This window comes from Chelonoidis abingdonii, chromosome 17, assembly GCF_003597395.2.
Source record: "Chelonoidis abingdonii isolate Lonesome George chromosome 17, CheloAbing_2.0, whole genome shotgun sequence".
Classification (NCBI taxonomy): Eukaryota; Metazoa; Chordata; order Testudines; family Testudinidae; genus Chelonoidis; species Chelonoidis abingdonii.
Window position 1 is genome coordinate 14,011,577 of NC_133785.1, and position 25,143 is coordinate 14,036,719.

The window sequence follows — 25,143 nt, forward strand, 5'->3', positions numbered from 1 at the left end:
CAGGCATGACCTGTGATACCAGCATTTGTGTCGGGACACAGCGCCATCACATTAACACAATACTGTAGCAGGACGGCATCATGTAATGTCATCAATGTGGCACTTATATCTCTGCATTCTTCTCTATTCCAGCCTATGTGGTGTTTTGGGGCCACAAAACAATGTTCAGTTGGGTATGGCCGCCCAGAGGATTCAGGGGGCCTGGGGTCTTCAGCGAATTGCTGCCGAAGACCTAACACATCGGCGGCAGGTCCCGGGGCGGAAGGACCCCCTCTGCAGGTCTTCGAGGCACTTTGGCGGTGGATCCCAGAGCCCCCTACTGCCAAATTGCCACCGAAGACCCAGCACTTCAGCAGCGGATCCCAGAACGGAAGGACCCCTCACTGCTGAATTGCCACCGAAGACTTGGAGCAGAAGAACCTCTGGGGGCCTGGGCCCCGCGAGAGTTTTCTGGGGCCCCCAGAGCAAGTGAAGGACTCCGCTCCAGAGTCCGCGAAAAACTCTTGGGGCCCCGGCGGAGCCTGGGGCAAATTGCCCCATTTGCCCCCACCCCCGAGCGGCCCTGCAGTTGGGCTCCTAAGAATTCGTAGCCAAAGCCACCTTTGCTTAGTGGCTAACAGATTATGTTCTTTACTTTTCTCAAGTAGCATATAATTCACATAGGTTGGACAGGAGCGTAATGAACCCCACAGGGAGTGCTACCCAATGTGGCTTCTTTAGCACCAGCTATCTTTTAATTGTGCACTTAGTACAGAAGGAAAAGCAGGACTCAATCTCATCTCTCCTATTATTCAGCTGTTTCAGTGCTATAGCCACAGCTGACGCCATGGTGTACCCTCAATAGCATTTCATTTGAGAACATTGACCTGACCTGAGGAACAGTTGCTACTCCCCTAGTACAGGTTTTCTCGATTTGTTTGAAGAGATTGTTATGAGAGGAAACTCACAGCAGTGGATTAGTTTTTATCTTGTCTTGATTTTGCCCTTTTCTCATAATTTGAAGACTAAGACTCAACTTTGTTATCGATAAGCAGACAATAATAGCGTGAGGGAGGACTGCACCGTGAGATACATGGGCTGAAGTATCATGGTCAGTGCCCAGGTCTACATCTCCTAAATGTTAAGTCTCCTAGCTTTCTGAAGACCTAGCCAGCAGTCAGTATCTAGATGCAGAGCAGCTGGCTAAGGCTGAATCCTGGCAAGATGGTAGAGATATTAGCAGAAGAGGTTATTTCCTTTTTAATATGCCATTTTATAATATGCCCCACTATTGAAGGCTTCTGCCCGTAGATTGTTCGATAAGCCCTTTTGGACTCCTCAGTGCCCAAATAGTCATGATAGCAGAAAGTGCCAACTTCATCTGTGTCTGGCCAGAAGATTGTGTCTCCACATATTGGACACGCACCTAGCTAAGGTGATTCATACATTCTTGACCTCCAGGCTTGATCGTTGCAATTCATTATATCTGGAGAGGAAACCAGATGCCCTGAAAATTCTCCCAATGATTGCAACACGGGTCACTGTGAACACATCACCCTAGAGTTGTATACTGGAAAGACTAGTTCAAGGTTTCTCTCCTGACATTCAGTGCCCTCCATGGCACAGGCCATGGCTGCTTAAGAGATTTCTTTTGATACGATCTTCCACAGTATTCTTACTGGCAAGCTAAAGTATGGGCTGGATGAATGGACTATAAGGTGGATAGAAAGCTAGCTAGATCATCGGGCTCAACAGGTAGTGATCAATGGCTTCATGTCTAGTTGGCAGCTGGTGTCAAGCAGAGTGTCCCAAGGGTCGGTCCTGGGGCCAGATTTGTTCAATATCTTCATTAATGATTTGGAGGATGGTGTGGACTGCACCCTCAGCAAATTTGCAGAGGACACTAAACTGGGAGGAATGGTAGATACACTGGAAGGTAGGGATAGGATACAAAGGGACCTAGACAAATTAGAGGAATGGGCCAAAAGAAATCTGATGAGGTTACAAGACAAGTGCAGAGTCCTGCATTAGGACGGAAGAATCCCATGCACTTCTACAATAGGGACGCGAGTGGCAGCAGCAGTTCTGCAGAAAAGACCTAGGGTTATGGTGGACGAGAAGCTGGATGAGTCAACAATGATGCCCTTGTTGCCAAGTAAGGCTAACGGCATTTTGGGCTGTATAAGTAGGAGCATTTCCAGCAGATTGAAGGGACGTGATCATTCACCTCTATTCGACATTGGTGAGCCTCATCTGGTGTACTGTGTTCAGCTTTGGTCCCACACTACAAGAAGGATGTGGAAAATATTGGAAAAAGTCAAGCGGAGGGCAACAAAATTATTAGGAGGCTGAAGCACATGACTTATGAGGAGAGGCTGAGGGAACTGGGATTATTTAGTCTGCAGAAGAGAAGAATGAGGGGAATTTGATACCTGCTTTCAACTACCTGAAAAGGGTTCCCAAAAAGGATGGATCTATACAGTTCTCAGTGGTGCCAGATGACAGAACAAGGAGTAATGGTCTCAAGTTGCAGTGGGGGAGGTTTAGGCTGGATATTAGGAAAAACTTTTTCACTAGGAGGGTGGTGAAGCACTGGAATGGGTTACCTAGGGAGGTGGTAGAATCTCCTTCCTTAGAAGTTTTTAAGGTCAGGCTTGACAAAGCCCTGGCTGGGATGATTTAGTTGGTCCTGCTTTGAGCAGGGGGTTGGACTAGATGACCTCCTGAGGTCCCTTCCAACCCTGATATTCTGTGATTCTATGATTCTTCTCCCTCCATGACTATGACCTCCCTTTAATGCTACTTTGCACTGGAACAATGAAACTGCCAACCATTAGGGGGAGTATGGAAGACAGAGCTTTCATAGGAGCTATGGAACTCACTCTCACAAGATAAAAGGATGACCATGGACCTTGCCCCTTTCAGAGCTGAGGTCTCAGTCCGGCAAAAGAGCAGCCATTGAATTCAGCAGAACAACTCACATGCTTAAAGTTAAACATGTGATTAAGTGCGTTCCTGGATCAGAGCCTAAATACAAGAAAGTCATTTCTTCAACTTATCTGATATCAACATTCTAAAACATCAGAAAATGATCATAAAAATATATTGGGGCATTTATACCTAGTACCTAGAAAAGCGACATTTACTTAAAAGAAATTTTGATTCTTGTAAACCATTTTAATGTAATTGTAATAAACATGTAAGAGCAATTCATAATATACCACAATATTGTTCCCCTGTGATAACATTTTACAAACGCCCAAGTTCCATAATAAACCTTTGTAGACAAGTGTTAAATACACAGTCTATATCCTTGCTTAAATCAAAGATGAGTTTATACTGAACGTATCCTAATGCCCAGTATAAATTACTTACCACATGAGAGAGAATTTGAAACTGTAATGAGATAATTATGAATAGCTCATCTGTAAAACATTTCATGTGCACATTTTAATGAACTGCACAGTGTAATTTTGGAGTGTAAAGACAACTGAAATCCTGGGACTGATTTCTGCAAAACTTAGAGCATGCTCTCTTTATGAGGATGAGAGAAGGCAGGCAGCTGCAGTTTTGTTTTTGTTGGTGTCAGCTCTGTGAATTTCAGTGTATTCTTGGACAGACTAGAAGGGGGAGAAAGCAGACAGAAATGCTGGGCCTGCTCTCACTCATGTAAAACTCCCATGATTTTCAGTGGGAGTTTCACTTGTGTGAAGACTGCATGGTTGGGCTTTACTAACTCCGCCAGTGTTCTTTTTTAAACACTGTTCAGATCATTTAGCTATTTGGCTATTAGTAGGGCTGCAACATTCATCTCTAAGGTACAGTATTATTTAAGAAAGTAAAACTGAAATGTAACATATATTTTAGTCTGCGCTAGTTGAGGTTGTAGGATGTCCAAAGTGGCAAAGTTTTAAATATCACACCTAACAGATTACATACTTCCTTTGTGAAGTATTCCCCCAAGGAAAGCTTTGTAATCCTTCTTATACTTGTTTTTAAATAACAAAGTGCTACATGATATATTTCTATGGTGAAAGACAAGAAGAGAAAACACAGCTCCCATTAACACTTTATGGTGAAAGCAGCAACAGGAGTTTTCTTTGAAGAGAGTATATCCTAATATGACATTTTAATCCTATCCTTTTTTATTGTTTATATGCTGGTTTGTGCAATGTCATTAGGAAGTCTACATAGTGTTTTATATGCTTTTTGAGTGAATAACTCCTTAGCATTCATTTTTCCTGACATGCAGTGCTTTGAACAGTCTCCTATACGTAAAGTATAATAAATGGCAATTAAGAATGTTTCCTACATTTCAGATTATAATTATTTGACTGAACTCATGTTCAGAAGAATTAACAATGCTTGTGAATGGAATAATAATTTTATTTTCAACCCCTGAGGTAATACTAAAGCATTTTTGCAGGCTTCGTATGAGGAAATATATATTCCCTGTGTTTTTCAAGAGCACTGAGACAAGCACAGGATTTTTTTTTTCTGGTCAGATTATTTTATGCCCTAAGAACAATCAAATATATTTGAAAAAGATTTTGGAACCAATACATTCTTCTGGGCTATACACAGACCTTTAACCTTCCAGAACTTCATAATGAAACATTTGAGCCCCAAGCTACTTTACATTTAAATCTGCATTCTTTTAAGAAAGGCAGCATTGTTATCTAATGGTTAGAGCAAGCATCTTGGACTCAGAAGACCTATGCTCTATCCTGAATTCTGCCACTGACTGTGTGAATTCTCTCATTCATCTTACTTGTCTCATTTTTCCCATCAGTAAAATGAGGATATTCTTAACCACTTTTGTGAAGTGCTTTGAGATCCTTTGATGAAAGGTGCTCTTTAATAACTGTTAAATAGGCTATTAAATTTATTACTAAATATAAAGGACTCAGGGCCAGATTTTCAAAGGTATTTAGGCACCTAAAGACGCAGTTTTGTGCCTAATGGGACATTGTAAGGGTGCTGATCTCCCTGAGAGCACCATTGAGTATCGCATGTGAAGCACAGCAGGGATAAAACTTTTTCTACACTAATACAATATGAAAATGTCTCTCTGTTGTTAATTTTACATCCCATTGTAGCAGTATATTTTGAGTTTCATATCATACATTTTTATATTTGGTAATACAATATGAAATGTGCTCATGATTTCATCTTCAACGTATTTGTGAAAACAAATACCAATTGTCAGTCTGAATAAGATATTATGGAAGAATGGAAATATGATTAAAAGCAGTCCATAACATAGGTCTTAGAGAAAAAATGAATGAATGAAGTTTCCTTAGAGTTTCCAAAACAATTTGGAGATTTTTTTTTTCAATAATGAATGATAGTGACGTTACTGGAATCCCTGTCTGGTCACCAAGGCTCCAAGAACTGAAGCTCCTATGGAGGACCTGCAGGAAGATCTGTCCAGGGAAATTTTATATTGGATTTGAGGCTATAGCATGCCCACTGAGGTGCCAGTTCATTCTTGCATTGGCCCTTGTGCATCGGCCAGACTAGCATAAAGGAGCCATAGGGAAGACACCATCAGTACAAAGGGGTGCACTAGCATGGAGCAGGAGCAGACGCAGAAGCAGAAGGGGCAAGATCTCAGGGCAGATCTGCCTCTCTGCAATGGCCAACAGGAGCAATTGAAGTAGGCATGCAACGTAAGGCATCCCTAAATCCTTCTGTCCTGTAATTTCTGCCATTTTCTTCAAAATTGTAATTTTTAACAAAAGAAGATATTAAGAATATCTTTCCAAAAGCATATAAGCTTTTCATTATAATCTTTTAGTAAACCATTTTAAGTTGTTTATAATTTGTTACCATTGGTAACCTCATCAGGAGTCTTGAAACCCTTGAACCAACAATATTTTAAATTAGACACACTCATTTTACCTCATTTCTTTTACTCCACTTTGGGCTTACTTTCAGAAAATTGACACAAATATCTGTAGGTCAGGTATCTATAGATGACCTTTCTGCCACCTTTCGCTCACTTTGGACAACTTAAGACTTCAGCCCACAGCAGGGTTCTCCTGTAGTGTAGAATTCCACAGCAGTTAAATTTTACTTATCCTCCTGGCCTGTCAGTAGTGAATAGGTATGTTTTTTCCCAGCATGCAACAGAATTGGGTTATTGAGATATGGGATCAATCTAGAAAAAAAGAATTGCCATAGCTTTGGTGCTTGCTTTTCAGTCTCTTTATTTTAACTGTAAAGGGCATACAATTTTAATAACTCCTGATTTGAGTTCTTACTATGTTGTGTCCTCAGTATCTTGTTTTCTTAAGCAAAAGATAAATCTGGTTTAATATGTGACCATGTGGATCTCTTAAATTTAACCACTGGGGTATTTTTTTCCAAGTAGGTTTAACCAGCATTTTCCCTATGAATCATTTGAAATAACCATGTAAAATATTTTAATAACTTGGTTTTATTTATAATTTGTCCAGCTGTAGGTATCCAGATGAAACTTGAATTTTTCCAGCGGAAGTTTTGGACTGCCAGTAGACAGGTATGTTCCAATTAGACACTACTTATGCAGATGAGACCATAGCAACTCTCTTGCTGTACAGCTGATGATGTTCTGGATCTATTTAGCCAAAGCAGTTCTAGATTTCCTATGGATGTTCGTAAGCTATTCTAATGTACTTTTCAATTCATTGTAACACAAAAGGGTGATCATGAGGCTAAACACATGAACAATTACCCTGAGGGTACATTAAATTAAAAAATACAACAACAATGACATGAAAAATAGGAATGACCTTGTCAGTATTCAAGTATCTTTTGGGTTGATCAGCGCATTTTGATAACAGTAAGAATAAATATGTTTAATACAAACCTGATTTCACTCAAAATTTTTGTATATGGTTTCAAAGGACCTTCCCACCTCCCCCCGCAGTTGCTTCCAATGCATTGCTATTACTGTGCTGTCCCATCATGCCCATGCAGGGAATTAAGGCAGGGGTAGGGCACGTAACCGTGGATTACAGTTCAGTGTTGGGAGCAGTTTCAATGGGACTGCTACTCTCATTCCACTGCAGGTGGGCTAGGAATGGATGGAGCTTTGAGTCCACTGTCCCTGAAACGTACCAGCTAGCACAGTTGGTACTGGGGGAGAAGTAAGCTATGTCAGGTAAAGGGCTGGTACAGATTAAGTCCTTCCCGGAGGAAAGGGGAAACCAAGGATCAGATATTGTGACTGAGTCACAATTTTGTTCCTGGTCTCTCTTGGGTGGCACAGTTATGCCCTTTTTTCAGGGCTTATGGTATATCTGCTCTCTAGCTTTAAGTGACTTGAAGTAATGATCTAGTGACTAACTGTATTCAGTGAATCATTTTTGTCTAGTTTGTTTTTAATAAATAATAAACTATGTATAAAATGTGTATTTATTTAACAAAATAATCTCTTCCAGCTTTAAAAGGATCAAGAGATTACATGACCAATTTGAGAATACATTGAGATTCTACTATTTCTGAGAATAATCATCTCTGAAGTATTCTGTGAAATATGGGCTCAGTTTTACAATCCTGACTCACACAATACCCCTACTGAAGTCTCAGTGGAGTCTTGCCTGTGTAGGGCCCTGTATCATTATAGAGTAGGCAGCAAAGACTGGAATAAGCAAATGAAATTGGCACAGCATGAATTAACCCCCTTGATGCAGGACTAAATTAATGTAATATAGTCCTACTTTTTTGGTCTTTTCTAGATTATCTACTGTTCTTGATTAAATTTGTACTTATCATTTTTAAAATATCAGTTCAGACAACCACCAGAATAAAAAATTAAAAAATGATGTAAAATATATATCCTATTGGTGTCGCCTGCAGTGTCCGTCTCTTGATGGAAGATGTTCTATAAGCTGTGATGATGAAGTAAGTATTTTATAGACTTTTTCTCATTTTGTATCTCCATTTAGTTTTTAGTATGGCAACTTCATCTGAGGTAAGGCAGTGCACTTTCTGAAGTCAGTCTGGAAATGGTAAGAAGGTGTTCAGGGATTCTATACTCCTGTACTGTTCATTTTAAAACACAGACTTGTCCCTGATACATATCAAAGAATAAGAAATTAATATGGCTTTCATTAAAGGAACATTTTTACATAATAAATAACTACTCCTTGTTATCTGAAGATTACCCATTTGATATAATTTCCAGTTTTAATATATAAAAATATTCATTGGAAAGATTCATTAAGCACAAAGCTACACTGGACCGGTTGTCTGTTAGCATAATCCAAGAAACTTTATGTCTATGTTTTGTATATCACCAATCTCAGCCATAGTGCTTATCCCAGGTTGGCTGGCCCCTTTAAGGGGGAGCAGGGCAAATGAACCTGTGACGGGTCTGCTGACCCCAATTAGGTTTAAAATTGGACACCTGGGACTAGAGAGAGAAAATTGGGGAGGGGGAGTGCTTAAGTGTGGGAAGAAGCAACAGGAAGTTCCCTGGGAGGGGAGGCAGTGAGAACCTGCTAGGGAAAGAGAAAGTCCAAAAAGAAGCCTTTGAGTGGCGGTGCTCAGTGAACAGAACATAGAAGATACATCTCCATCCTTCCTGCAGGAAATGGGGGGGAAGGGGGAATCCTTGGGAGCTGTGGCTCAGCGTGGGCTGACTTTTTGTTACCTTTTGCCTAAGTTTGAAAAACAAAATGTCTGGAAAGAGACTCTGCATGTGGCAGTGGGTCATTTGTGAGCTGGGGAGAAGGTCAGTTTATTACAGGACTGTATAAATAAACAACAATAATAGTTAAAGTAAGTATTACACAATATTTCCTGTGGTATAAAATTAAGTTGGGGCTTCACCGAGAACAGTCAGTTCAAACTTCCCCCGACCCCCAAGAATAGTGTAAGTTATCCAAAAAGGGCCATCAGGTGTGTTTGAACAGTGTTTTGAAACATAGGCAAGTATTAAGATGGATATTCAATTTAGGCTTGTGAAAAAAAATATTTTCATTTTTACTAGACTTTTCTTTAAATTAACTTGCAAACAGTTTACTGTGTCTGACAATTCTGGCAAGCCCATTTCTGGGATTCTACCCAGCATTCCCAACATAGTTTGACATTCAGAACATTTTGAGCAGATGTTTTATTGAAAAAACAGCCAAGACCCAGGTATAGTGATACCACTTTTTAAATGTGTAGCGGCTCCACAGGGGATCGAAAACACAGAAAACATTCTGGAAACAGAATTTAAAATCCCAACATTGTAAGAATGGAGCATGGCAATTCTTCAACATATCAAATTAGTAACTCATTACAGCAAACTACAGTGCATTTCTAAATAATAGAGCTGACTGGAAAACGACAATTCAATTTCATAGCAGCTGTCATGGTTTCTGCATTTAGTTTTGTTCTGCACTGGATTGAAACCAAAACCTTTGGAATGTTTTTGAAAAGAAAAACGGAATTGTGTTGAAAAGTCCATTTTCAGATCAAAACCTGAGCTTTTCAGTGCAAGAGGGTGCGTGTCTTGGTGGATAGGACACTGACTTAGGATGTGGGAGTCCCAGCATCAAATGTCTGATTCAGAATATAGGGTTTTTTATCCCACTCTGAAGCAGGCAGAGTAGGGATGAACCTGGGTCTCCCACATTCCAGGGCAGTGCCCTAACCACCAGGCTGCAGAATATAACAGAGGCCAGGTCTACACTGCGACTTTAAATCGGTTTAATGGCCGATATACCGATTTAACGCTGTATCCGTTCACACGACGTCGTCATTAATATCGAGTTAAACGGCTCCTTAAATCGATTTCGGAACTCCTCCCAAACGAGAGGAGTAGCGCTAAATTCGATAGTGATAACTCGGATTAGGGTTCATGTGGACGGAAATCGACGTTATTGGCCTCCGGGCGGCATCCCAGAGTGCAGCACTGACCGCTCTGGACAGCAATCTGAACTCGGATGCAGCGGGCAGGTAAACAGGAAAAGCCCCGCGAACTTTTGAATTACATTTCCTGCTTGTCCAGCGTGGAGCTCTGATCAGCACGGCTGGCGATGCAGTTTGAAATCGAAAAAGAGCTCCAGCATAGACCGTACGGGAGATACTAGGTCTGATCGCTGTATGGGGAGACAAATCTGTTGTATCCAGCTCCGTTACAGAACACGAAATGCCAAAGCGTTTGAATAAAAAACTGCAGGATACACAGCGCTGCGTGACAAGCGTAACGGGAAGCCAGAGACTCAAATGGACGCTCATGAAGGGAGGGAGGGGGTACTGAGGACTCCAGCTATCCCACAGTCCACAGCAGTCTCTGAAAATTATTTGCATTCTTGGCTGAGCTCCCAATGTCTGTAGGTTCAAACACAGTGTCTGGCGTGGTTCAGGGAACAGCTCCTCAGTTTATTTCCCCCCACCACCACGTGAAAAAAAAAAGGGAAAGATTGCTGTGCTATGGCGTTTGCTCAATGCACTCCGCGAAAAAGGCGCCAAAGGGTTGTCTGCTGCCTTCACAAAGGGAGGGGTGAGGCTGTACCCAGCACCACCCGGGGCAGTGTTTTCTGCCCCATCAGGCACTGTGCTCTCAACACGGAAGTGGGAACTATGGGATAGCTGAGGAACAGCTACCCACAGTGCACCGCTCCTGAAATCGATGGTAGCTTTGGACCATGGACGCAAACAATCGATTTCGGGATCCCACTGTGGACGCGCTAAACCGATTTTATTAGATCTGTTTTGTAATATCGGTTTAAGCTAATTCGAAATAATCGTGCAGTGTAGACGTACCCAGAGAGTCTCTCCCATCCTCCACCTTTACACCTGACAACTTCATTGGAGTCAATACGTCTCTGCAAAACATTTTAACGTTGACTAGACAACAGAATCTGATGAATTTTCATTTTGTTGAAAATGCTCCAACTAGCTCCATTAAATAGCGAATTCACTAGAAGACAGGGGCTTAAGAGACAGCACTAAAGAAAAATAAGTATTAGCAGTCAGCCAAATCTCTGAAGTTAATCTGTGTTTCCCTCCCATTCAATAGCTGCTAATACAAGCCGTCTCTACTATTACTCTGACAGTCAACTGTGGAAAGGCCAGTGATTATCCTGTGCCCTGGCAATGTGGATGGCCTCTAATGTGCCTTTTTTGTCCCTCTCTTTAGAGACCTACGTCTCCTTCATTTGAAGCTTGCATCCTCTTTTTTTATTTTTTAACCTTTCTTCTTTTCAACTACCAATTTAAAAATACACCCCTCCTCCCCAGAATCCTTGATTTCCATCCAGCCATTTCCATCCTCTTTCGTACCTCCATTTCCATGCTGTCATTTGCATTTCAGTCCATTTTAATTAGGGCTTGGTGAGTTCACAGCCTCTTCCCCTAAAATGTGATCAAAACATAAGCTCTGTAGAATTGTTAATTTCACGTTCCCCAGTCTTGCTCCACTAAAGTTAGTTTTGTGCCTGCCTGCTGTGGACTTAATGGACAAGCTTTACCTTGGAGCCCCTCCAACAGCCTTTAAATACTCGTGTCAATGGGTTCCCAGTTATATCCAACCAGCTTGCTGAGCTGAGTATAACCTCAGGCAATCTGGATAGGGTTAGAGTGCTATGTGGAATCTCCTTACCATTTAGCTCAAGCCGTCAGCAAGGGGAAAGTCCAGACTGGGTGGAGGTGATTCCCTTCCTTGTGGCTGAACTAGTAACTGAATAGTAATGGTACATATTTTCTCATATAAAGCAGCTATGATGACATGTAAATTCTTGTCAAATCAAGTCTTTTAATATATCACAAAATATGCCATCAGTTGCTTTACTGGAGAAAGGAAACAGATTTGTAAAAAAAACCCAAAAACTAACCAAACATTTCCCTTCTTACATCCTGTCGCATGTCAAAAGTCACAAACTGTCTCAATGCCCCTTACAGTGCTGGCAGGCAGACATCTGGTAAAGAGTTTTTACTTATTGGTGAGCAGCAGCTAAAACCCAGCCAATAGGGGAGATGTTTTATGGCAAACCAGTTGCACGATGGGCGTAAGCTGAACAATTTGGTGAGTTTTGAACCTTGCTTTTAATGGCACTGAATAGTAATGACATGCCACTCATGCAGTTAAACAGCAACGTCAATTTCTTTGAGGATGGGGGGAGGGACATTGAATTTGTTAATCTGTTATTTTCATGAGTGTGTTGGCATGGGGTGTGTTTTAATTCATATTACGTTCCATGATTGTTAATATAATTGTACACTGGAGCTGTGCAAAATACTCAGACCTTGAACCCACTCCAAAGTAATCTAGTTTTAGGTGCAAGGTCAGATGCATTCTCAGACTTCAGCCTGCATTCTTGCCAAATTTATTCTGGACATAACGCTTACTCCCATTTACATGCCCAAGGACTGTCTGCATATGGGATTTTACCCTTGAAGTCTGAAGTTCATTGAACTTGAGCCTTCAAGCAAACCTGAAGTATATATATGGTTCACACCTGGTTATTGTTGTGAATCAAACCCTACAGGGTTCACATGAGCCTACTGTGTCCGAATAATATTATCTCCTGAACTAATCTCATGCTTAAGAATTTCATACGTATGCGCTGGACAAGTAAATGTTTCCAACTGTCCTTTGCCAATGCTTTTTTTAAATTTACATAATCTGTCCTGGATTTCTTGCTATATGGAGAAGTCTATTTTTATTTATGGCAAGTAAAAGATGAGTGAATGCACTCCTGCATGTGCTGCATTATCCTCCATGGAGTATTTAGATAAGCCCAGGAAATGAACAAAATCACAGATATAAACCCTCTCACCACACAGATCCATTTCCCAACTTGTGCCTCTCTCTAGTAGTGTTATTAGCACACAGGAAGAATGGGCTAGTGGTTAGGGCATTAGCCTGAACCTCAGGAGACTTGGGTCTAATTTCCTGTTCCTCCACAGACTTTGTGTGACCTTGCACAAGTCACTTAGGTCCAGACACACAAAGGTGCTTAGGCACATAAATCCCACTTGATACACACATTTGGGGGATTGGTAAATAATGAAGAGGACAGATCACTGATATAGAGTGATTTGGATCTCTTGATAAGCTGGGTGCAAGCGAACAATATGCATTTTAATACAACTAAATGTAAATGCATACATCTAGGAACAAAGAATGTAGGCCATATTTACCGGATGGGGAAGTCTATCCTGGGAACCAAAGACACTGAAAAGATGTGGGGGTCTTGGTGGATAAGCAGCTGAACATCTAAGCCGAGTGAGTACTCCACTAAAGCAATCCTGGGATGCATATACAAGGAAACCTTGAATATTGGCAGAGAGGTTATTTTATATCTATATTGTGGGCACTGGTGCAACCTGGGCTGGAATCTGGTGCCCAGTCCTGATGCCCACAATACAAGAAGGATGCTAAGTCAGCGAGGGTTCATAGGAGAGCCATGAGAATGATTAGAGGATTAGAGAACATTTCTTACAATGATAGACTCAGGGAGCTCAATCTATTTAACAAAGGGAAGATTAAGGATGATTTTATTAGAGTCTATAAGTATCTACATGAAGAACAAATATTTAATAATAGGCCCTTCATTCTAGCAGCGAAAAGTATAACACAATCCGATAGCTGGAAATTGAAGTGAGACAAATTCAGATTGGAAATAAGACATACATTTTTAATGGTGAGAGTAAATAATCCTTGGAAAAATTTACCAAGGGTTGTAGTGGATTTTCCATCACTGACGATTTTAAAATCAAGATTGGATATTTTTCTAATAGATTTGTTCTAGGAATTATTTCGGGGAAACGCTATGGCCTGTGTTATACAGGAGGTCCAACTAGATCACAGTGATCCCTTCTATGAATTAGGCCACTCATCACCTTCTAAAACCTGAGCAACGCTAACAAGTGGCTATGGCTATGGCTATGAGAAACACAATATGGCTTCTCATTCTGGAATCCAGGCATTTTGTTCCCATCTGCAGGTTGCTTGACTGAGAAAGAACAGCGAATGAAGCCAAACTTTGTCTTGTTCAGTGTGATTGTTTTTATTTATTTCTGCGCTTTGGACAACCACTCTCGATGCAACTGTTTGTGTGGCTGCTAAAAAACTACAGTTGATCCAGCCACTCCATTGAAATGGGTGAATGGCATTTGAGCTGGATATAGCGGCAAAATGAGGACACACGTGGATGGATTTTAAGCAGAAGACCACAACTTTTATTAAGTTAAACACAAGGGAGGGGAGCTACCTACCCATCACCAATTACTCCCCTATACTAGGTATTTAAGTGGTTCCAGTGTAGGGGATTACAGGGCTCCTATCATATAACCCATAACTCAGGGTAGACTCTCCTCAACCTACCCCAAGAATCAGCTTGCTGTGAGTCCTACCACCTCTACCTCCTGTGAGGAGGAAGAGGATACAGAAGGGTGAAGATTCAGCCTGAAAGGCCCACAAGGTCTCACCCTATCACATGAGCCCAGGATCCATCAGCAGAATCCCAGGTCTTTTACGTCTGAGAACTGTTCATGTTATCATTTTAACCATATTGGAAACCAGCCACAGGGGACATTAGCGACTAGCTTGGTCATACCTCTCCCCAGTTACAGTGCATGGTATCACAGCTCCTGTCCCATCCCATTCCTTCATATTCCATAGCCATATGTCAGTGCCTCCATGTGAGAAAGGTACATCATCGTCCCTGAAAAACTAAGGCCTATTGTAATAGATGACCCTAGGCTGTACCACCAACCGCCTTGTCTCACAGATATCCTGGTGACCTCCCAATTCACTTTTTTCCTAGCCTTGTCTACTTTGGGTGGGTTTGGAGCACCTTACCAACCTGCCTCTCAAGCACTAGTGATCATATTAACCCAACCTCCAGCTATGATTACCTAATCAAGCCAACAACCCTCTGCGTTCTATCCCTTAAATCAATTCTCATGCAGCTCCTGAGATCATTCTCCTCAAGGAGAATAACCAAAACACAAAGCAGGGCCATGTTGTTTGTCAATGACCCGATGCCTCTGCAGGCTTCTTTTGCTGAAACACTGGATGCATATGGTTTCAGCCCTGAAACCCAGCTGGAATCTATCTGCTGTCCTGGCTGCTTTCGGGTGAGTCCATTGCTTTGTAGATTGTCTGCTAGTCCAAATATTGGGTATGTTTTGGATACCCACTATCTTCCTTTGCATTCTGACTGCTTCTACTACCACACCAGTGAATAATGCTGCTGCAATGGAGCCACAAGAGACCCAACATGGCTTGTGTTCCAGGTTAAATCCCTGGAGCTGGGAGATGTAGGCCAATCAGCTCTGCACCCTAACTGGCCATTGGATGGCAAAGATTTCAAGCAGGGCAGGAGCTAACCAATGTCCTTCATCAAGTGTCTCCTTCTCTTGCTGTTGGGGCTGTCGCTCTTCACCACCAGCCAAATCAACTTCCCCCACCCCCGGAGGTGCATGGGTGACGTTGATTCACCCCTGTATGCATCAGGGCTGAATGTGCATTCTCTGTGCTGCTACCCTCCCTTGATGGATGCACCAGCAGAGAGTAGTTTTAGGGTAGAATTTTTTAAAGTGTTCCATGTTGGCCTAATTTAACTTCCAGTCTCATCCTTTTACCCCAGCTTGCAACCATCCACGAGTTGCACTAACTTAACAACTCCCGACCTCCCAAACAGGCCATCAGCTAGACCAGCAGCATCTGCCAGGCTGGATTCCCATCCTAGTTGTGGGTGAATAGGATGGGGCTTCTGAAACAGAGCTGCAAAAGGCTCTACATGAGCTCCAGTTCCAGCATCAAAGCAACACCCTGTGTCTGTGTTGTGGATGAGCAAAACTGGTTGGAGTAATAAGTTCACCAAAACTTTGCCCATTTGTTAGAAACAAACTGGAAACAGAAATTTCTGCAAAGTTGAGTTTTGGGGATAGAGGTTCACTGCCAGTATTTGACCAGAGTCCGAAGTATCAACATTCAACCTGAAAGTCTGCATAATATTGTCTCAGTATTTCCAGCCTGGACCAGGAGAGTAAATACTAGAAATTTTTTCATATTTCCAGTCCAATCCAGAAGGCTAAAGCAATTTAGGTATGTGTCTAAGCATTTGCTTATCTGAACTGGACCTCCAAACGTAGTGAGTGAGCATGTATTATTACTTTGTGAACTTTATCTTCCGGATAGTCAAAGGCAAGGGCTGCTTCTTCTATAGTAATTTAAAAACTCTCAACCAAGAACCAAGATATGAATCAATGGTCACAGCATACATGTTGTGAAGAAGGCTGTGGGCCTGATCATGTAGTTCTTACCCAGGCAAAACTCCCACTGAAGATAGGACTGCCGGATCAGGCTCTGTATTTAGCTGCTTTCAATTACCAAATCATAGGACCATTTTCTTGGGTTGCTGTTGTGCAACACAGGATCCCTTTTATTCTTGGCTGCATTTGGCCTGTGTGTGGTAAGAAAAGAAGACTTTGGATCAAAAGCTAATCCATGAAATTTACTATATTGGGAGCGATCCTGAACTTTTTAATGTAAATTTCACAAAGTGTACGGAACAATAATATTTTGCTGAGTTAGGCCTAGAGTAAAGATATGCTACAAATATAGTGTTGAGGTAGGTATCTGAAGTAATAATAAAAAGAAACTAACTTATACCAAGGTTTGAACTAAACCTTGTATTTAAATTCTGCAGAACAGTAATTAAAACTTAGCCTGTAGCAGATCATTTTCTGAGGTTAAAATAGTGTGGAGGAAGCACTGATTTGAGTTTACCTTGCTTTATGCAATTTATAAGTATGACCTACCTAAAGCTAACATTCCTACCCCCGATTCCAGGTCCCAATTAAAAACACAGTTTGAAAACCTTTAGGAGACCTATGGGGCCTCTTTTACAGAAGCCTTTACCCTCTCTCATTCTATGAACAAATTAAAAAATATTACCTGGTCCCCTGTTGGTCTTCCAAGTTGACGCTATGTTTTCATTAATACATCATTAGGGTAATGACATTGTGCTGATGTTGTTCTCTAAATAGAGCATAAGCCATGAGGAACACCAGAGCTGTATGCCTTTGCATGCTCTGTTACAGGGAAATATTTTAAAAAATACGTTATTAAAATGTTGATTTAAAAAAAAATATTTTCAGTTCTGTTCAATAAGCTCTTGGTGTTGGGCATTTATGCGTGAAGTATTCACTTAAGATACCTTAATCATTGCTCTCAACTGCAACGTTGATTCACTTATAATTTATTTGAGCATTTACAATTACATAAGGCCCAAATGTTTATCTGTTTAGAGGACACGTGGGACTGAAATACATTACTTAATGTAATCAGTGAAATACTTTAAAAACAAGACTTGAAATTGTGGCTTTATTATTTTGTAGGCAATTAACTGCTACCTCATAGATAACAATGGATTTATTTTAGTAGCTGAAGACTACAGACAGGTAAGTGGCATTAACCAGTCCCATATCACATGTTAGAAAAGATTTAGTTTGTTTGATTTTGTTTATTAAACATGATCTTCAGTGTTGAAGCATTAAGACAATGATCCACATTTAAGGAATAAGTAGCATGAGATTAAAAAGATCCCTCCCTCAAAGAATGTAATTTACCTCTCAGAGGGCCTCAAAGAATTTCTAGCTCACAGTAGGGTGGGTCTGCTCTAAACTCATAAAGTTCAAATTATAGAACTCTTTGCTGCAGAGGTGTCTGTTCCCCTTGAGGAATTTTTTAACTCGAGGAAGATGGTTCCACATGGAGTTTTTACCTTGTTTAGGAGGGTCTTACTCTCAAATTTGTAATAGTGAAATCCTACACTGTAAATCTGTTTGTTCCTGAGTTTCTGTGTTCTGAACCAGATTACTATCATTTAAGGTACATGATTTAAACTTGGCATTCAGCACCACAATAAAGAGGACTGAGGTAAAATCAGGATCACTCCATAGATTATTCAAAACATTAGATTGTTGTGACCATGGACAGCTGATTGGAAAATGGAAGACTAATGGCCTAACTCTGTTGCCCTTATTCAGCAAACACTCCCCGTCAACTTTTGCAGGATTTTTGCATGAGCAGCAGCAGCATCAGGCCCCACATGGAACAGGAATGTCCAGTACAGGCTCTTTTTTGGGTTGAACTCTGTGGAGTTGTGATCTGAAATTCCCATATTTCTGGCTGGATGTCAGCTGAATTAAGTTTGGTTAAGTAGGTTTACTGGGATGTAGAACCTTAAATTCTTTCAGAGACATCTTCCCTCCACCTGACCCTTCCTGTCACAAAAAAGAATCATATTTGGGCTGACCAGACTGGTTACTTTCACCACTGCAATTCAATAGTAGGCAGCAGTGAAACTGACAAGAATCATGTTAATTCAGTCAGCAGCTTCGCTTCCAGCACCCTTGGCACCATAGCAACTTTTTTATGCTGACTGCCTCAGAGTCGGAGACCCCAGGGCTTCCACACTCCTGTGCCAGCAGGCTCTCCAAGCTGTGTGAAGCCAGCTGGCATAGCAATCTGGAAGCCCTGGAGCCCCCAGCTCTGAAGCACTCCACATGGTGGGTCTGCCAAAGAGCTGGGATCCTGGAAGCCCTGGGGTATCAGTCAGGGGAGCTGCCAAGGAGCCAAGCAGATGAGATGGTAGGAAATTAGCAAGGTTTCCTTGTGAAACCTGCCTGACAGGCAAATTTTGAAACCTTCCTGTGTTATATTAGATTCATCAAAATCAACAAGTTTCTGTAAAATTTTTCACTTGTGACAGATCAGTGTTTTCCAGCGGAAAAATATTTGGTTGAAAACCTTCCAGTCAGCTCTATTTCAAAGCCTGTTCTGACTGCATCACAAGGAGGCACTCTCATAGCAGTATCATGGGCACAGAGGCAGAAATTGATTTTGAACCTCCCTCACAAAGGAAGCAAGGCAGCTATTTAGTGCTGGGAATGGGTGTAATGGACACGACAATTAGGGTCCGCAGTTTTGTCACTCTACCAGATGCTGGAAGGGCTGGAATGGGATTGAATAGAGGCAGTCAGTGAGTGGGGTCCAGGGCTGCTGGCACATTTGCAGTGTCCTCAGAAGAACTGCATTAGGGGAGCAAGGAGAGGTATTTCTGCTGTGGTAGATTGAGTGGCACTGCTCAGCTGTTCATTCTCAGAGCAGTGGTACCGTAGAAATCCTCTCCTACCTGGCAGCAAAGAGATTCACCCACAGCAGGATCTAGGGGCAGTAAAATACTGGCAGGGCAGGAAGAAGACCCGGCAGATCCTGAGCTAGTAGTTCCTGCACATGAACTGAAAGAGTAAGAGAATGATGCCATGGAGTGGACTCAACCCACAAGAACAGACTTGTACTGCACAGGAGCTGGGATTGACAGCAATTGAGAGGGGCAACCAGGCCTCCAAACTCAGAAGTGAGTAGAGGACTCTCCTTCTGGGTGCCTTCTGATGCGTGTACACACACCCCCCTTCACAACCTCTACACACAAGTAACGTCATAGACATTCAGCTTCCTGGACTTTCTTTCCTCTACAGATGGGCTGATTACTTTGACCTCTCCCAGCCCCCCTCCCTCACAGTCCTCCTGCTACCAGCAGACCTTCCCTGTCCAGCCTTTCCTTACCCACTTGCTCCTATTGACACATCCTCTCCTCTCTTCCCTAATCCCATCCTGGCCCCCACAATAAACACAAACAGAAACACAAAACAAAGAACCTTCTAGTAAACTGACATTTGCTAGCCTGATCCTTTGCACGTGTGTCATAATCCTTCCTCCCACCCCCTGGTATGTCTTGTTTTTTTAACTATTACACTTTTCAGGGTGGGGTCCATGTCTGCCCATGTGTTTGTACAGCAGCCAGCAAATGGGGCCCATGTCCTACCTAGTGCTCAGAGGAGCTACCACCAGTGTCACCACCAAAACCCCCCCCAAACCGTGTCTCTTGTAGAGGAAAGGAGAACAGTGGGTGAGAACAACATGGTGCTGCTGCAAGGACGTGGAGCAGGTGAATGGGTAGGAAGTCTGTTACAGCAGCACCACAGGTAAGCGAAGCCAGTAAAAAAAACAACACAGAAACACAAAGACCACACCATTGGCAAGAGCCATGGACCCCCGGCCCTCAGCCGCCACTTCCCACACCTGTGTTGTACCACCTCCCCAGCAGTTGATGAGATGAGAGATTTGCTGGCCCCTGTTTCTGTCATGCCCAGCACTGGCAATAAGTAGGTCCTACCAAATTCACGGCCATGAACAATGCGTCACGGACTGTCAAATCTGGTCTCCACCCATGAAATCTGGTATTTTGTTTGCTTTTACCCTATACTATACAGATTTCACAGGAGAGATCAGTGTTTCTCAAATTGGGGATCCTGACCCAAAAGGGAATTGCAGGGGGGCCACAAGGTTATTTTAGGGGTCTCATGGTATTTCCACTCTTACTCCTGCACTTCCTTCAGAGCTGGGCAGCCAGAGAGTGGTGGCTGTTGGCTGGGTGCCCAGTTCTGAAGGCAGTGTCCTGCCAGCAGCAGCACAGAAGTAAGAGTGGCAATACTGTACCATGCCACCCTTACTTCTGCACTGATACCTTCAGAGCTGGGCAGTTGGAGAGTGGTGGCTGCTGACTGAGGGCCCAGCTCTGCAGGCAGCAGCGCCGAGATAGGGATGGCAATACCAGACCCTGCCATCCTTACTTCTGTGCTGTGCTGGTGGCGGCTCTGCCTTCAGAGCTGGGCAGCTGGAGATTGTCGGCTGCTGGCTGGGAGCCCAGCTCTGAAGGCAGCACCGCCACCAGCAGCAGTGCAGAGGTAAGGGTAGCAGTACTGCAACCCCCCTACAATATCCTTGCAACCCCCCGCCCCAAACTCCTTTTTGGTCAGAATCCCTACAAATACAACACTGTGAAATTTCAGATTTAAATAGCTGAAATCACAAACTTTACTATTTTAAAAATCCTATGACCATGAAATTGATCAAAATGGACTGTGAATATGGTAGGGCCCTAGCAATAAGACTCTGTCTTCCCATAATCCTTTGCTGCGCACCACACAAAGCTGTCTCCTTTATGCATGAGGAGGAGGGGCACTATCAGTTACCCTAATATCTGAGATTCTCCTTCTCTGCTGATATTTGGAGAACTCCTGCTTCAGAAGTAACTAGAGCAGCTCTAAGCAGTGCTGGTTCCAGGCACCAGCGCAGGAAGCAGGTGCTTGGGGCGGCCAGTGGATGGGGTAGCATGTCCGGGTCTTCGGCAGCGGGTCCCTTGATCCCTCTCGGAGGGAAGGACTGCCACTGAATTGCTGCCGAAGAATCGAGCGGCACGGTAGAGCTGCCGACAAAGTGCTGCCAATCGTGGCTTTTTTTTTTCTTCGCTGTTTGGGGCGGCAAAAAAGCTGGAGCCAGCCCTGGCTCTAAGAGCCATGCCTCACACCTGAGCAATACATTTCTGTACTTGATCTAAACTAAGCAGTTCAAATGTTTTTAAAAAAACACAAACCGTGTAAAGGTTACTGATTTCTGAGGAGAAGCTAATGTTTAAAAATGTAAAAAGAGTATTCTGAGTGAGAGCTGTCCTTTAAATGCCTGAATGCAACTGACTCATGACTTGGCAAATCAGATTTGCTGCTATCTAATGTTATACCAGCCTTTCTTGGTCTGGGCTTGTTTGACTCTGTCTGATTTCCTGTCTTGCAATTAGGATAATTCTTCTTTATCATCAATCACCTAGCGCTATTGAAACTGGTGCATTTAATCACATAAAATAAAAATGTTCTCCTTGCCCCTAGCAGGCTTTACACACTCATGTGTTTTGAAAAATGTCCCAGATTTCCCCTCAGTGAAAAAGGCAATACTTGCTCTTTAGACAGAGGAATGCCTCTTGGCTAGGTCTGTAACTTTTCTGTCTGCAAACTCCCAGGTGTATAGTTGAGGTCAAGTAAGTTACTTGTAATGAAAACTAGGGTCTAATTATTCATGCCCTTTCCTCCCCTGTCCCCTAAATTCTGATATTTTCCCCTTTAAACAGTGCAAAGACCATGTCCAATTCTTCTCTGAACTGAGGTCCTGAAATAAAAACGCCATCCCTACACTGGAAAAAGACACTGGCTTGCACATGCATGATTCTTTACAGCTTCATTTGCATAGTGTCAGGACCAGGCCTAATGGATAATGGGGTCTCTTCCAGATTGTATATCAAATTCATAACAGGAATGTTTGTTTTCTCATCAGAGATTTGTCTTCGTTATTCCACATCTTTTCATTTACTGAACAAAGGCAACATAGATCGTTCATTGGGATGAGTGGTTTTAAGCAGGAAATGACTCTGAATGGGGTGAAAATTTATAGGATTGGTGAAATGTAATGTTCCAGCTCCATAAACAGGTCATGCAGGAATTATAAACAATGCTTTTTTATGACCATTTAGGAAATCCCTTCAAAACCAGTTTATATCTTTATGGAGTAGCATTTTAATCACAAGGGTTTGTGATCAGATTAGTTGCATTTTCTTTACAAGCTTGAGATTTGGATGGTTTTTATTTCTGACATTAGATGTTATATAATGTACCTCAATCCATTGTATAAACTCTCCCATCTGCTCAGGGGTTTACCTTGTAATCCCCATAACTTGTCATGATTGTTAAGTCCTTTTCAATTTTTATGTAGCAGTAGCCCTGAAAATCTATCTATGTAACTGTCAAAGCCACTATTGTCTGATCTTAGGATATGCCAGTTTAAATTGTATCCACTCTTTTTTTGCATTTATCCCACTTCTGGTCATTTATGTTCTTCCTCCTCAGACTGGGAACTTTTTTGGTGAGATCGAGGGGGCTGTGATGAACAAATTGCTAACAATGGGCTCTTTTAAAAGGTAAGAATTTTACAACCCTCTGTCCCTTACAAAAAGGTTTGTATAAATAAAGTAAAATAAAACCAAGTTCCAATAAAACAAGCCCAAAGTTGACTGAGTGGCTGGATTCTACTTGTGCTCATGTTCCAGGTGATCTTCGTAATTTGATGCCAGATGCATGGACTGTTACAAGTCTTGGAGACTTGGCCTACAATGAGTTTCCTGTTACCACAGTATAGTTTATTGGAGTATGGTACTGAAGTAAGAATCTGAGTCCAATCCTGTTCCCATTGTCTTCAGTAGGAGCAGAATTGGGCCCTATATACTGCAGTGTAGCTTAAACAGATTTTTAAAGCAAGTCACAGAGGAAATAGAATACAATTTAACCTATAGAAATCTGGAGAGTCTCCTCTTTAGAGAAGACAAGCCAGAAAAGACAAAAGTGTCCCAGAGATAAAGGGGAAGGAGTTGCTTCTCAATGATTTATTTTCACTCACATTTACTATCTCAGCCTTGCAAAATTATCTTGAAAATTGGCCAGGCCAGGCCAAAAATCTACATACTGGGCTGTACCAACATCGTAATGAAAAACAAATGATTTTTTTTATGTGCCCATCAAAATAAATTACTCACTTCAGGGAAGTGGGCGTGTAGAATTTTGCAAGGATATGTTAACCTTGTCTCCCAACTCAGTACTAGATTCTGCCTGGTTTTTACACAGCTCGAAATAGCCTCCCTCCATCCCTTCACCATTGTATACCCCATATACCAGCTGGGAAGAACTGTAGTCCTTGGATTTAGGACTACTCCCTAATTATTCCCCTGTGGAAAACTAGTATAAAGGAAGCAGAACAGGAGGAGCTATAGGCAGAACCAAGCCTATGTTCCCAATCGCTACCAGCCAGTGAAGCTGGCCAGCTGCACAGAGGGAGGGAGAGGAGTATGCTGCACCTCTTAAAGAGGTGTGACAGTTTGTGGTTCCCTTGTGCAACAGGAAGCTCATTCTCTTTGGGTATGTCTGCACCGCAGTCGAGAGGCGTAATTGCAGCATGTGTTGACATACCCCAGCTAGCTTTGATCTAGATAAGTCAAAGTTAGCTCAAATAACAATAGCACTGAAGCTGAGCAGCAGGGGTGGTGGCTACTCGAGTATGTATCCAGGATTCTGGGCATGTGGATCAAGTGGTTCTCAAGCTAGCTTTGATTTTAAAGCTAGCTCAGGTATGTCTATACTTGCTGCAGTCACACGTCCTGATTGTAGCATAGTCATATCCATAGAGGTTGTGTGCTTCCTGTGTGCTTGTTGGGCTGGACAGTGGTGCATCCCACACAGTAAAGAGCTCTCCCAAAATGAGAAGATCTAGCACTCAGTGAATAGTCCGAAATCCTAGTTTTCTGATGGTGGCAGCCTTCATTCTTCTGGCAAAGGAATTGTTATTTGTTTACTGTTACATTTTCAATAATTATTATGGAATGAAGTGAACTAATTCCTATTTACTAAATGGGTTCTGGGATGGTAGGACAAGAAGCAAGCCATCTTATTTAATCCAAGTTAAAAATTGGCGTTAAATGCAAAGGATAATGCTTCACCTCCATACCTTTGCTTTTCTCCTACCCAGCAGAATATTGGCATTTTAAATAGGTGTTCAACCAGAACTTCAGTGATGCTGAGCTCCATGATTGACATAAATGAAGTGAAGAATCCATCTAGTGTGCAGCAATAGCCAACTTGGAATGGCTAATTGGCTCATGTTTAGCTAGAGGCACCTAGAAAGAATGAAGTCAACATCAGATCCACTAACTGAGAGTGACTGAGCTGCATGCGAAAAGCAAAATTTAAACACAGTGAGTGGATTATTGAAACAGAATAAGCTGGCCGTTGCGAGTGAATTTAAAAAATGGGTTAGAATCAAACTGGTATAATTACACTAAGCGAGCCACCTGCTCTTTCTGTGGTACAGCAGATAGCACAGTGCAGCAGAAAGTAAACTCACTTTCCTCTGGGGTACACAAGGCTTTTAGAAAGAATCCTCCCACCAATATGGAGTGAGAACTTGGATTTGTAGTGAACATTAATCAGACGTGTTCCTTGTTTAAAGGTTATTGTTTTCTTTTTGCTTTACCTTAATGTATTGCTTTATTTTTATTTCAAGTCAGAGGGAAAAAGCATGTAAGGGCTTGGAGGGGAATTCTGCATTCTGGGCACTGATGCTGTGTGAGCGCAGTAGAGCAGTTGCCATAAATATTATGTACATCATATTTCCTATTATTATGGTTATTATGGAGATCAGATTAGAGAGCAGGCTCTAAGCTGTCTCTATATTCTTTGGAGTTTTTCTCTGATGATTTCCAGAGCCATCCTCTATTCCACTTTGCTGCC

General features: G+C 42.1%; 1 protein-coding gene across 4 annotated transcripts in view; it reads left to right on the plus strand.

Moving 5' to 3' along the window:
- Nucleotides 1-25,143, plus strand: part of CACNA2D3 (calcium voltage-gated channel auxiliary subunit alpha2delta 3) — a 733,714-nt gene that overhangs the window by 657,507 nt on the left and 51,064 nt on the right. For all 4 annotated transcript variants that reach the window (XR_004375600.1, XM_032794295.1, XM_075073101.1 and 1 more), the window contains exons 28-31: nt 6,441-6,502; nt 7,825-7,869; nt 17,311-17,373; nt 22,714-22,784. Coding sequence is in view for 3 of the 4 variants with exons in the window: in XM_032794295.1 (XP_032650186.1) it covers nt 6,441-6,502; nt 7,825-7,869; nt 17,311-17,373; nt 22,714-22,784 (241 nt within the window). In the remaining variant the exon portion in view is untranslated. The remainder of the gene's footprint in view (nt 1-6,440; nt 6,503-7,824; nt 7,870-17,310; nt 17,374-22,713; nt 22,785-25,143) is intronic.